The following is a 13,950-nucleotide window of genomic DNA, read 5'->3' as shown; positions in this document are numbered from 1 at the left end:
CTGTGTACTTTTACTTTCTGCTGTGTACTTTTACTTCCTGCAGCTGTGCACTTTTACTTTCTGTCGTGTACTTTTACTTCCTGCAGCTGTGTACTGTTACTTTCTGTCGTGTACTTTTACTTCCTGCAGCTGTGTACTTTTACTTTCTGCTGTGTACTTTTACTTCCTGTCGTGTACTTTTACTTCCTGCAGCTGTGCACTTTTACTTTCTGTCGTGTACTTTTACTTCCTACAGCTGTGCACTTTTACTTTCTGCTGCTGTGTACTTTTACTTCCTGCAGCTGTGTACTTTTACTTTCTGCTGCTGTGTACTTTTACTTCCTGTCATGTACTTTTACTTTCTGCTGCTGTGTACTTTTACTTCCTGTCATGTACTTTTACTTCCTGCTGCTGTGCACTTTTACTTTCTGTCATGTACTTTTACTTCCTGCAGCTGTGTACTTTTACTTTCTGCTGCTGTGTACTTTTACTTCCTACAGCTGTGTACTTTTACTTTCTGCTGCTGTGTACTTTTACTTCCTGTCATGTACTTTTACTTTCTGCTGCTGTGTACTTTTACTTTCTGTCATGTACTTTTACTTCCTACAGCTGTGCACTTTTACTTTCTGCTGTTGTGTACTTTTACTTCCTACAGCTGTGTACTTTTACTTTCTGCTGCTGTGTACTTTTACTTCCTGTCATGTACTTTTACTTTCTGCTGCTGTGTACTTTTACTTCCTGTCATGTACTTTTACTTCCTGCAGCTGTGCACTTTTACTTTCTGTCATGTACTTTTACTTCCTGCAGCTGTGTACTTTTACTTTCTGCTGTGTACTTTTACTTCCTGTCATGTACTTTTACTTCCTGCAGCTGTGCACTTTTACTTTCTGTCGTGTACTTTTACTTCCTGCAGCTGTGTACTTTTACTTTCTGTCGTGTACTTTTACTTCCTGCAGCTGTGTACTTTTACTTTCTGCTGTGTACTTTTACTTCCTGTCATGTACTTTTACTTCCTGTCATGTACTTTTACTTCCTGCAGCTGTGCACTTTTACTTTCTGTCGTGTACTTTTACTTCCTGCAGCTGTGCACTTTTACTTTCTGTCGTGTACTTTTACTTCCTGCAGCTGTGTACTTTTACTTTCTGCTGTGTACTTTTACTTCCTGTCATGTACTTTTACTTCCTGTCATGTACTTTTACTTCCTGCAGCTGTGCACTTTTACTTTCTGCTGTGTACTTTTACTTCCTGTCATGTACTTTTACTTCCTGCAGCTGTGCACTTTTACTTTCTGTCGTGTACTTTTACTTCCTGTCATGTACTTTTACTTTCTGTCATGTACTTTTACTTCCTGCAGCTGTGTACTTTTACTTTCTGCTGTGTACTTTTACTTCCTGTCATGTACTTTTACTTCCTGCAGCTGTGTACTTTTACTTCCTGTCATGTACTTTTACTTCCTGCAGCTGTGCACTTTTACTTTCTGTCATGTACTTTTACTTCCTGCAGCTGTGTACTTTTACTTTCTGCTGTGTACTTTTACTTTCTGTTGTGTACTTTTACTTCCTGTCGTGTACTTTTACTTCCTGCTGTGTACGATTCCTTCCTGCAGCTGTGTAACTTTTACTTCCTGCTGTGTACTTTTACTTCCTGCTGTGTACCTGGGGGACATGTCCAGCTAGAGTAAAGTAATCGAGTACTTCCTGTTTTACTCACCCATGTTCAGAGTGACAGTGATGACGTTGAGCGACATGGTGGAGTCAGTGACACTGCTGAAAGACACAGACTGACAAGAGGACAGAGAGAAGGACAGAGAGAAGGACAGACATGAGACAGACATGAGGACAGACATGAGGACAGACATGAGACAGACATGAGGACAGACAGGAGGACAGACAGGAGGACAGAGAGGAGGACAGAGACAGAAGGACAGACAGGAGGACAGACAGGAGGACAGAGACAGAAGGACAGACAGGAGGACAGACATGAGGACAGACAGGAGGACAGAGAGGAGGACAGAGACAGAAGGACAGACAGGAGGACAGACAGGAGGACAGAGACAGAAGGACAGACAGGAGGACAGACATGAGGACAGAGACAGAAGGACAGAGTTAAAAGATTAGAGAGGAAATCTAAAGACAACATGAGGACAGACAGAAGCTGTCTCATCAGAGGACATGATGACAGAGTCCACAGGTCTGTCTCACATCATGTCCCTGAGTAATGTCCATCAGTCCTGCAGTGTGTATTAACTGTCTGTATTTATACAAACACATTTACAAATACATAAATATACACAAATATATGAACAAATATTTATTAATATATAAATGTGCACAAATATATTTATAAGTGTGTCAATATATTTGTTTATATTAATATAATTATGCACAATATATACTTATAAAGTAATGTGAATCCACACAAGTATATATAAATGTACACACCATAAATATATTTATATTTATTATGATTTGTTGTGAAACATTAAAACCTGAACGTGAGATAAAGTTTCAGACACAAACATGAAGAGACGCCAGACGCTGTCATTAATGTCATGTGATCTGTGTGTGTGTGTGTGTGTGTGTGCGCGTACCCTCTCCATCCGCTGATGTGTTTTGGGTTTCCGGTGGCGGCGGCGTTGTCGCCTGACGAGTCGCGGCGAGGTGCTGCTCTGCCCTGTTGATTGGCTGAACCTGGTGTGACATCACAGAGGAAAACACATCAGTGTGACACGTCTCAGGTGTGACGGGCCAAAATTTTGATTAACTGATCATGTGACAAACAGGAAAGCAAAAATGATAACATTCAAAATATTGTAAAATTAAATCAACATAAAAATCACAGTTTTATGAACTGAAGCAAAATATGAAAAGATTAATCAATAAATCAATAAACTGTATAAACAAACAAAATGATTAAAATAATAGGACATATATTTAACAATATCTCAGCTACATCTGTAAAAACTGAAGCAGTAAAAAATTAAATATACATTAATAATATTAATATTGGTTCAAATGCACCAACTAAAAAACAAAAATCTGAAACTAGAATAAATTTTAAATTTACAAAATGAAAATGTGACAATATTGGGAAAAAAATAATGACAAAAATAAATTAAATATAATTAATGTATCTTTAAAAGATAGATAAAATAGAAACATTTTAAAAATTCTAACAACATCGTGTTAACACAAACCTCTGAACATAAAAATATTAAAAACAAACCTTGAAAAACAAAATCCTACAAAAACTCTCCGGAAGTTAAACAGATAAATAAATAAAAACAGATCTGTAAAAATAAATAAATATGTAAATAATCCAAAATCCAGATGATCCAAAAAAAAGCGACGTTAAAATAATAAAGTCGGAGCTGATAAATAAAATCATAAACACACAAATATAAATCATAAATAATAAACACAGGAACACATCATCTGTGCTCTCAGCTCAGTGGGGACTCTTTTATCTGCGGGACAATGAACACACCACACCGCCCATCACATGACCTGCAGCAGCCAATCAGAGCAGGAGGAGACGATCTGAGTCTGAACAGGTTTACTGGAGCAGAAGAAGAAGACCGCAGGGCAGGTATCATGGAGTTGACCAATCACAGGGAGAGCTGATGATGATGTCATTGAGTCACATGATCAGGACGTTTAAAGGAACAGTTCAACATTTTTACTCATCAGTTTCACCTGAGTTTCCCTGCAGAGCCTAACCTTGCTTAGCATTAAGATACTGTTAGCCTAGCTTAGCATAAAGACGCTGTTAGCCTAGCTTAACATAAAAGACACTGTTAGCCTAGCTTAGCATAAAGACACTGTTAGCCTAGCTTAGTTTAGCACAAAGACACTATTAGCCTAGCTAAGAACAAAAACGCTATGAACGTAGTTTAGTACAGAGTGACTGTTAGCCTAGCGTAGTATAAAGACTGGAGGTGGGGGGGGCAGGACTGTTAGCCTAGCTTAGCACAGCTTAGTCTAGCATACCACAAAGACTGAAAGTAGGGGGGAACTGCTTATCACAAGGAAACTGTTAGCCTTGCTTAGCACAAAGACTCAGAGTAGGATTAAACTGTTAGCCCAACTTAGCACAAAGAAACTGTTAGCCTTGCTTAGCACAAAGAAACTGTTAGCCTTGCTTAGCACAAAGAAACTGTTAGCCTAACTTAGCACAAAGAAACTGTTAGCCTTGCTTAGCACAAAGAAACTGTTAGCCTTGCTTAGCACAAAGAAACTGTTAGCCTAACTTAGCACAAAGAAACTGTTAGCCTTGCTTAGCACAAAGAAACTGTTAGCCTTGCTCAGCACAAAGAAACTGTTAGCCTAACTTAGCACAAAGAAACTGTTAGCCTTGCTCAGCACAAAAAAACTGTTATCCTAACTTAGCACAAAGAAACCGTTAGCCTTGCTTAGCACAAAGAAACTGTTAGCCTTGCTCAGCACAAAGAAACTGTTAGCCTTGCTCAGCACAAAAAAACTGTTAGCCTTGCTTAGCACAAAGAAACTGTTAGCCTAGCTTAGCACAAAGAAACTGTTAGCCTAACTTAGCACAAAGAAACTGTTAGCCTTGCTTAGCACAAAGAAACTGTTAGCCTTGCTCAGCACAAAGAAACCGTTAGCCTAACTTAGCACAAAGAAACCGTTAGCCTTGCTTAGCACAAAGAAACTGTTAGCCTAACTTAGCACAAAGAAACTGTTAGCCTTGCTTAGCACAAAGAAACTGTTAGCCTTGCTTAGCACAAAGAAGCTGTTAGCCTAACTTAGCACAAAGAAACTGTTAGCCTAGCTTAGCACAAAGAAACTGTTAGCCTTGCTCAGCACAAAAAAAAACTGTTAGCCTAACTTAGCACAAAGAAACTGTTAGCCTAGCTTAGCACAAAGAAACTGTTAGCCTTGCTTAGCACAAAGAAACTGTTAGCCAGAGATGGGGACTCGAGTCATTGTGACTTGGACTCGAGTCGACTCGAGTCGCTGTTTTGATGACTTGTGACTTGACTTGACAAAAAATAAAAGACTTGAGACTTGACTTGGACTTGGAAGTTAAAGACTCGGGACTTGACTTGAGACACGCTGACTTGAATGACTTGAGTGTTATTCACATCATGTTTTCGGTTAGAATATAAAATTAATAAATTAATTTAAAAAATAATGTCGATTACCCGGTAGGAGCGCAGGCTGAGAATGGCGTTGTCATGATTGGATCACTCCCCTGTCAATCAGTCATGCCCTCTCTACGTACCGTACGTGTTTATTGGAGAAACAGGCCCTCTTATATAAGATAGGCATCAACATGTCAGCGGGAGGGGTACCGAGAGTCATCGTCTTCGGCTTTCAGAATTACCATTATTACGGCAAAAGACGAACAGCACAGTGCAAGACATGCGGCATAAACATCTCGGACAGCCAGACGACAACTTCAAACTTTGTTCGTCATTTGAAGAGCCATTCCGCCCAGTAAGTGCTTGTCAATTAGCTAATATTATCTGGTTAGTCGGTAGTTAGCTAACATTAGCTTGATACGATACGGGGGTGGGGTGGGCGGGTGGGTCGGTTTGGTGGAACTTGTTTTTTAATTCATTTGCTAACATTAACCCCAGAAAACGTGAGCGAACATTCCGTCCGGTTCATCACAAGACCGGCTGTACGTTTTATGAACGAGCAACACAGGGTTAAATGAGCTAAATGGGTGATTTTGGCCGCTGCCTTGGTTAGTGTGTGTGTGTGTGTGTGTGTGTGTGTGTGTGTGTGTGCGCGCGCACACACGCATGGGGGTTGTCCCTGCAAAGTAAACATTGCAGCGATCAAGTCAATGTTTACTGACAGTTACTTATATCTTGTCTTTTCACTTTATTAAGATCAGATTCTGCAGGTAAAATTACAATAATAAGGTGACTTGACTTGGACTTGACCTATTACAGGACTTGACTTGACTTGACATAACTTGTGACTTGACTTGCCCAAGAAAAAATGACTTGGGACTTACTTGAGACTTGAAGGTTAAGACTTGAGACTTACTTGAGACTTGCACATGTGTGACTTGGTCCCATCTCTGCTGTTAGCCTAGCTTAGCACAAAGAAACTGTTAGCCTTGCTTAGCACAAAGAAACTGTTAGCCTAGCTCAGTACAAAGAAACTGTTATCACGTCATCACAGTGACACGGCGGAGTAAAGTGAAGTATCTCCACACATGTGATGTGTGTTTGTCAAGGCCCGAACATACTCGGGTGGAAGAGACTCTGCGGAGGTCCATGCGGACTCAAAGCAGACGTCTGCAAGCCCTGTGCGCGCAAAGCTCAGATTTTACGACCTCGCGGACTCCGCTCCGCGCACCAGTGACTGCTTGGCATGTATTTTTCACATTGCGGGAATTTTTCACAGACATTTTTACATTTCATTTATGAAAGCCCAAATGACAAATGACAAAGTCTGCTCCGCTTATGGTACGCCCGAGTATGTTCAAGGATAAAGTATCAGTGTAAGCCAATCAGAGGCAGCGATTGCATTCCGTACACAAGCACACAGAGAGAGAGAGAGAGGGAAAAAACACACGACTTGTCAACTCCTCCCGGGGGGTGTCGACTTGTGCCACTGACGTCGACACGTCGACAAATCGACATTTCTGTTAATGCCCTAGTATAACGTGTTACAAAGTAACGCGTTAGAGTACTTTGATTACTTTTTGCAGTAATGAGCAACCTAACGTGTTAGTTTGCTGTTTGAGTAATCAAATACTTAAGTATATTTTCAAACAAGACATCAGTTACTTCCGTTACTTTTAGAACGCTGGTCCTTCAGCTCCGAAACAACAACGGCTGTCGTTTGGTTCTAATAACGGAGATAATGTTAAACCTATCAGCCTGAAAGAAGCCACGGAGCTTGTGGCTCGCTACGTGGTCGGAGAAATGCTGCCGTTGTCTATGGTGGAGTCTAAATAGGTGGAGTAGGACTCGCTGACAGACATATTTCAGACTCAGGACTTGCATTATGCCTGGTACACGCTCGAGGCTGACATTTTTTCGGGATTCCCACAGGATGGGAATCAGTTTCACTATTCTTCACGTGATTGGGACGGGATGGAAAAAAAGTCAATGGGAGCGTTCGGGACTGGGAATCATAATTAGGCCTGTCGCGAAATGCGATGAGTCGGTTAATTGCATGGTAAATTAAAAGGGATTAATTGCCATATTCATGCATGTTTGTTTTCCTCGTCTCTCTCCACCAAAGAGACTGGACGACAAGAGCATTCACTTTCGTGCATCGTCTGGCAGCCAGGTGAGTTGGTTCATTAGCATAATGAACGGAGGGAAAGCTCTAGTCATCGAGTGTCTTTGTCTCTGTGGGGGAGGCGGGGCTATGGGCCACACACACACGGTGCAATCTTCGTGAGGGGGAGACGAGGCGGAGAAGAAAACAGAGTTGAGTGTAAGAGAAAGACAGGGAACTTGTTCCTAAACCAAACACCACGGCCCCTGTGTGGGAGTGTTCTGGATTTAAACCAAATGACGAGCCGGTGTGCCGGGTTTGTTCTAAAACCATCTCAACAAAAAGAGCGAATATGACCAACTTAATTGCACACCTGCTACAACAGTAACATGCTGCTCTGACACTGATGCTTCAGTATTAATAATCTAATAATGTCATATATAATAACATCAGTCAGAGGAACCAAACACTACTTTAACTACATTTTTCTCTCTCAGAACTGGCTCTTATGACGTGTTGTCTGACCACATCAGAAATCAAATGTGTTTCATTCTGAACAGCTTCAAGGTGGAGTGAATGTTAGATTAATTGGCAATAAACATCAAAACACAACATTAGATGTCATATTTGGGTTTATATTCAACTAAGGTAGGCATTGTATGATCCATGTACTATACATATATACATAGATGTATTTTTTACTGTAACTGAAACACAACACAGGAGAGGGATGGGACGGGAGTCATTCTTGTGGGACTGGGACGGGACAGGACTGAAAATCCACTCCCGTGTCACCCTCTAGTTCACACTACACGACTTTTCTGCCCGTTCTGAAAGTCACTATGTCACATTAATTGTGGAGTCATAAAACTGCGCCGTGACTTGGCTGACAGACATGACACACTACACGCTGATACTCACCAATTATCCCTGGTCGTCTTTCACGACGTGTGTGATGTCATCAGATTATTCTTGTCCTGTTTTTATTACTTTTACTATTATTTCAGTCACTGTGTCTGTTCATGTGTCAGCCGACATGTTGTTGTAGTAACGTAAAAATGTCAGCAGATGGCAGGAGCTACATTTGAAGTACTGTACGTAAACATACAAGTCACCGAATCTTACACAACATGTTCCTGCAAATGTTTCAGCAGATCGTTCTGTGTTTCTACTGGTCAAAGTGACGGCTGTGATGGGAGAACTGGATCTCAGTGAAGGGCAAGTGGTCCATAACTTTAATTTTGGAGACAAAAAATGTAGGCTTAGCGCCCTGTGGTCCATTGGCCAATAGGAAATGTAGAATACTCAAAAGTACTTTAAAAGTGCTTGAGTTACTTTTCTCAGGGAGTAACGCAGTAAAGTAACTGGTTACTTTTAAAGTAACCCTCACCCAACTCTGCAGATGTGTGTGTGTGTGTGTGTGTGTGTGTGTGTGTGTCTGACCTTCCTCCTGAGTCTTCCTCAGAAGAGCAGAAGCTGGTCGTCTCCAATTGGCTGCTCTGTTGAGTCGATGAGCTGTCACCTCCACCTGTTGGCCCCGCCCCATTCTGGTGAGCTGGTGGTCGGTGGGTGTGGCCATTCATACACTCACCTGCAGAGAGAGCAGCCAATCAGAGGCTCAGAGACCTGAAAATTACACCTGTGTTGATATCAAAGAGTCAAGTTCCTCACCTCCCTCCTCGTCTCTGACATCAGCATTCGCCGCCACCGCTGCCGCCGCCGTGTCCTCCTGACTGAACACACACACATTTACATCAGGTGTTTGTGGCGTGTAACATCAGGTGAGACAGGTGAGACAGGTACTCACTGAAAGGACGGCGGTCTGGAGTCTCCGATCACACCTGTCCTCTCTATGGGGGGCGGGGCCAGGCCGGTGGGCGTGGCTATAGACTGCAGGTCTGAGCCTCTAAAGTCTGACTGACAGGTTTCTGCAGACACCAGCTGGAGACAGATGAACACCTGAGCGTCAACACCTTTACTGAAACACAAACTGTGGAGTGTTCACTTCCTGTTGTGTTACGCAGACGCACTGACACTTAATATGCCAGCGTTCATTGAGGCTGATTCAAAGGAGCTTTATCGACATCACAATGACATCACCAAAACAAAAACACGTGGCTGCTGATTGGATGACGCCTCAAGACACGCCCTCTTAGTTCTCAGAGCAAACTTACTTTGTCACACAATATAGTTCTTTTGCAAACTCTGTATAAAAGATTGTGCATTCTAACTGGAATTTAATCAAATGACCCTCTGCTCAGAGGTTTGTCCTGTTCCTCCTCAAATCAGTTTTAGAAGAGTCCCCACTTTACGTGACAGGCTTTAACACTAACACTGGACAAGAGGAAGTTGTCATCGTGTGTGTGTGTGTGTGTGTGTGTGTGTGTGTCTCTGACCCAGCAGACGACTCGTCCGTTCACAAACGGCAGCCTGGCATTGTCATCACTGATCTCCTCTTTGACCACCCTGTAACACACAGACACATCACCATCATCATCATCATCATGCAGCATTGTCTCTGTACTGTTGATCATGATCAGTTAATAAATATATTGATCTTTGAGATCTGATCAGGTCATCTCAGCCACGGTCCTTACAACATGATCAATACAAACACACCTTCACACACACAGACGGAGTTTCTATCTTTATTCTTTTATTTATTTATAAATTCTTCAGGATATTTTTAATCAGAGACGACGCTTAATAATCTGTTATGTAATCCTACACACACACACACACACACACACACACACACAGTTATATAACACACTGTACGAGCTCAAATTAAATTCTGCCACAGTGTGTCAGTGTGATGTCATCGATCGATTGATGTCACTGATCCAGGTATAGTATGACTTCCTGTCTGTTAAAGGAAGTGTCCCACATATTGACGCGTGTCCCCGTCCCTGCAGGACGTCTTTATGTCGCCGCACATTTAACAAGCAGAGACATTTAAACTGGACTTCATCATCATCATCATCATCATCACTCAGTGGGTTGTTATTATTTATTATTTACAGTTTGTAAACACACAGACTGAAACAAACCAAAATAAAACATAAGCTCCTCCTCTAAACCATAATAAAACACAACCTCCTCCCCTAAACCATAATAAAACATAAGCTCCTCCCCTAAACCATAATAAAACATAAGCTCCTCCCCTAAACCATAATAAAACACAACCTCCTCCCCTAAACCATAATAAAACATAAGCTCCTCCCCTAAACCATAATAAAACACAACCTCCTCCCCTAAACCATAATAAAACACAAGCTCCTCCCCTAAACCATAATAAAACATAAGCTCCTCCCCTAAACCATAATAAAACACAACCTCCTCCCCTAAACCATAATAAAACATAAGCTCCTCCCCTAAACCATAATAAAACACAACCTCCTCCCCTAAACCATAATAAAACATAAGCTCCTCCCCTAAACCATAATAAAACATAAGCTCCTCCCCTAAACCAAAATAAAACATAAGCTCCTCCAAAAACCATAATAAAACACAAGCTCCTCCCCTAAACCATAATAAAACACAACCTCCTCCCCTAAACCATAATAAAACATAACCTCCTCCAAAAACCAAAATAAAACATAAGCTCCTCCAAAAACCATAATAAAACATAAGCTCCTCCCCTAAACCATAATAAAACACAACCTCCTCCCCTAAACCATAATAAAACATAACCTCCTCCAAAAACCAAAATAAAACATAAGCTCCTCCAAAAACCATAATAAAACATAAGCTCCTCCCCTAAACCATAATAAAACATAACCTCCTCCAAAAACCAAAATAAAACATAAGCTCCTCCAAAAACCATAATAAAACATAAGCTCCTCCCCTAAACCATAATAAAACACAACCTCCTCCCCTAAACCATAATAAAACATAACCTCCTCCAAAAACCAAAATAAAACATAAGCTCCTCCAAAAACCATAATAAAACATAAGCTCCTCCAAAAACCATAATAAAACACAAGCTCCTCCCCTAAACCATAATAAAACACAACCTCCTCCCCTAAACCATAATAAAACACAAGCTCCTCCCCTAAACCATAATAAAACATAAGCTCCTCCCCTAAACCATAAGAAAACATAACCTCCTCCAAAAACCATAATAAAACATAAGCTCCTCCCCTAAACCATAAGAAAACATAACCTCCTCCAAAAACCATAATAAAACATAAGCTCCTCCCCTAAACCATAATAAAACACAACCTCCTCCCCTAAACCATAATAAAACACAAGCTCCTCCCCTAAACCATAATAAAACATAAGCTCCTCCCCTAAACCATAAGAAAACATAACCTCCTCCAAAAACCATAATAAAACATAAGCTCCTCCCCTAAACCATAATAAAACACAACCTCCTCCCCTAAACCATAATAAAACACAAGCTCCTCCCCTAAACCATAATAAAACATAAGCTCCTCCCCTAAACCATAAGAAAACATAACCTCCTCCAAAAACCATAATAAAACATAAGCTCCTCCCCTAAACCATAAGAAAACATAACCTCCTCCAAAAACCATAATAAAACATAAGCTCCTCCCCTAAACCATAATAAAACACAACCTCCTCCCCTAAACCATAATAAAACACAAGCTCCTCCCCTAAACCATAATAAAACATAAGCTCCTCCCCTAAACCATGATATATCCAGTGCTTATAAATATCTGACATGCCCCACCCCCTTTTGCACCGCCCCTCCTCTCACAAGTAATGAACAGTCCCTTAACGTCACCGTTTGTTTTTGTTTCTTCAGTGTTTGTTTTGTTTTAGTTTAAAGATAAATAAATCTGTCTGCATTGTTTTTGTCTGCATATTTAATGAGCTGTGTGACGTTAGTGTTTTGAATCACTGACATCATTAATAAAAACAACACACTGACGTCACGATTCATCATCATCACCATCATCATCATCCTCCTGATCGATACTTGGGGCACGTGACTCACCCGAAGTCGTCGTCCACGGACTTGAAGAAGAATTTGACGTTGGGTTTGTTGAGGACGTGTTTGAAGTCGGCCAGGGTGACGCGCTGCGCGGGCACGCTGATCCGGATCAGGTAGGGGGTCTCCTGGTCCTCCAGGTGGTAGATGACCCGGGTCTCCTCCGCCATGCTGTCCCCCATGGAGCCCGGCACGGCCCGGAGACAGGGAGGAGAGAAGACACGGGGGGGGCGGATGCTGAGAGACACACCTGACCGTCTGTCCCCGTCTCTGTGTCCACCTGTCTGTCTCTGTGTCTGTCCCCCTGTCCTCCTGTCTGTCCCCGCAGGTCTGTCCCGGTCCAGATGTGTCTGTCGGTCCAGCTGCTGCAGCTCTCTGATGCTCAGTCTCCTCCGGAAGCCACGAGAAGAAACACACAGTAAAATTGTCCGCTTCCGGTCGAGTCCTTCACAATAAAAGCCGCCAGGTTCCTGCAGAGGGCATGAAGAAGTCCACAGGGCGCGTGCTCCTCCGCCGCCACGCCTGTAACAACAACAACAACAACAACAACAATAATAATAATAATAAAAATAATATTTATAATAAATAATTTAAGATTTCACATGTTGTATTTATTGTATAAAATATCGTATTTAAATATAAAAATAAAACAGTAATATAGAGTTTTTACCTCATGTTGCTGTTTATTTTTACTCCATATTATTTATTTATTTTATTTTGTTTGTTTGAACTTTAATGATCATTTGTCTTTGTTTTCACACAGTGGATTGTGTGTGTTTGTTTATTTGTTTGTTTGTATGAAAGGTGGCATATAAATAAGGTTGAGTTGTTTATATTGTGTTTTACACTGCAGCATTACCAGAGGTGGGTAGTAACTAGTTACATTTACTCAGTTACATTTACTTGAGTAACTTTTTGGATAAATTGTACTTTTCAGAGTAGTTTTAATGCAAAATACTTTTTACTTTTACTTGGGTTATTTTGTTTTAAAGCAACAATACTCTTGAGTACAATATTTGGCTACTCTACCCACCTCTGAGCATTACACACTACAGTGACTCTACACAAAGACGAAGTCACTGAGAGTCTGAGTGAGCGAGCATCGCACTGCTGACTCGCCACAAATGACAAAGCCATTTCCAAGTTTTCCAACTGTATCCAGATTAATTTCCAACAGCGAACAAACAGACAAGCTAACATGGTCAAATATCCAGTTTTTACTTTGTTCAGTCAACAAAACTGACACTCTCCCTGCTCACCCTCTCTCCATGAACAGGTGAATATAAGCCATTCACTCAATCACTGCTCCCTGACCACACCCACGTCACATGCGTGAAAGGTGTCAAGCTGGAAGCTGATGTCAACACAAACACAAACACCAATATCTCAGCATATAGCACCTACATACACGTTTTGATGTGTATATTTATATATTTATAAACACTCAGCTCATCATACATATTTTACAAACCAGCGTTACACTGCAGCGTGATGCACATTTAATTTATATTTTCACAATCTTCATAATTTATATTTTTAATTTCTACTTCTCGAATTCTCTTTGCTTTAGTTCAGAGCGACAGAACCCAACCACATGCTTTGGAAGGTTATGTTTTCTTTACCATTTAAAATAAACATTTTCTAAATTTTTTACACATTACAGCAACAAATTTTTTTAAAATTCTTTTTCAAAAAGTGACTTTTTTTTAATTTAAAATCTTAAAAAAAACCGTGCCATTCAAACCTGGCTGCACATTTTCTGAAAAACTTTTTCCTTAAAAATTTTCAGGGGAAAAACAAAAACAAAAC

General features: G+C 40.9%; 1 protein-coding gene across 1 annotated transcript in view; it reads right to left on the bottom strand.

Moving 5' to 3' along the window:
* The window catches only part of dvl3b (dishevelled segment polarity protein 3b), a 29,769-nt gene extending 17,105 nt beyond the window's left edge, over positions 1-12,664 (bottom strand). Inside the window, exons 1-7 of the mRNA XM_078167438.1 lie at positions 12,148-12,664; positions 9,581-9,650; positions 8,992-9,125; positions 8,856-8,917; positions 8,628-8,775; positions 2,570-2,669; positions 1,690-1,759 (exon numbers count right to left, since the gene is read on the bottom strand). Of these exons, the coding sequence (XP_078023564.1) occupies positions 1,690-1,759; positions 2,570-2,669; positions 8,628-8,775; positions 8,856-8,917; positions 8,992-9,125; positions 9,581-9,650; positions 12,148-12,323 (760 nt within the window). The 5' untranslated portion in view covers positions 12,324-12,664. The remainder of the gene's footprint in view (positions 1-1,689; positions 1,760-2,569; positions 2,670-8,627; positions 8,776-8,855; positions 8,918-8,991; positions 9,126-9,580; positions 9,651-12,147) is intronic.
* Between the last annotated feature and the right edge of the window lie 1,286 nt (positions 12,665-13,950).

This window comes from Epinephelus lanceolatus, chromosome 4 (genome assembly GCF_041903045.1).
Source record: "Epinephelus lanceolatus isolate andai-2023 chromosome 4, ASM4190304v1, whole genome shotgun sequence".
NCBI lineage: Eukaryota > Metazoa > Chordata > Actinopteri > Perciformes > Serranidae > Epinephelus > Epinephelus lanceolatus.
The sequence above is the reverse complement of the archived record's forward strand: the minus strand, read 5'-3'. Positions and strand labels throughout refer to the sequence as shown.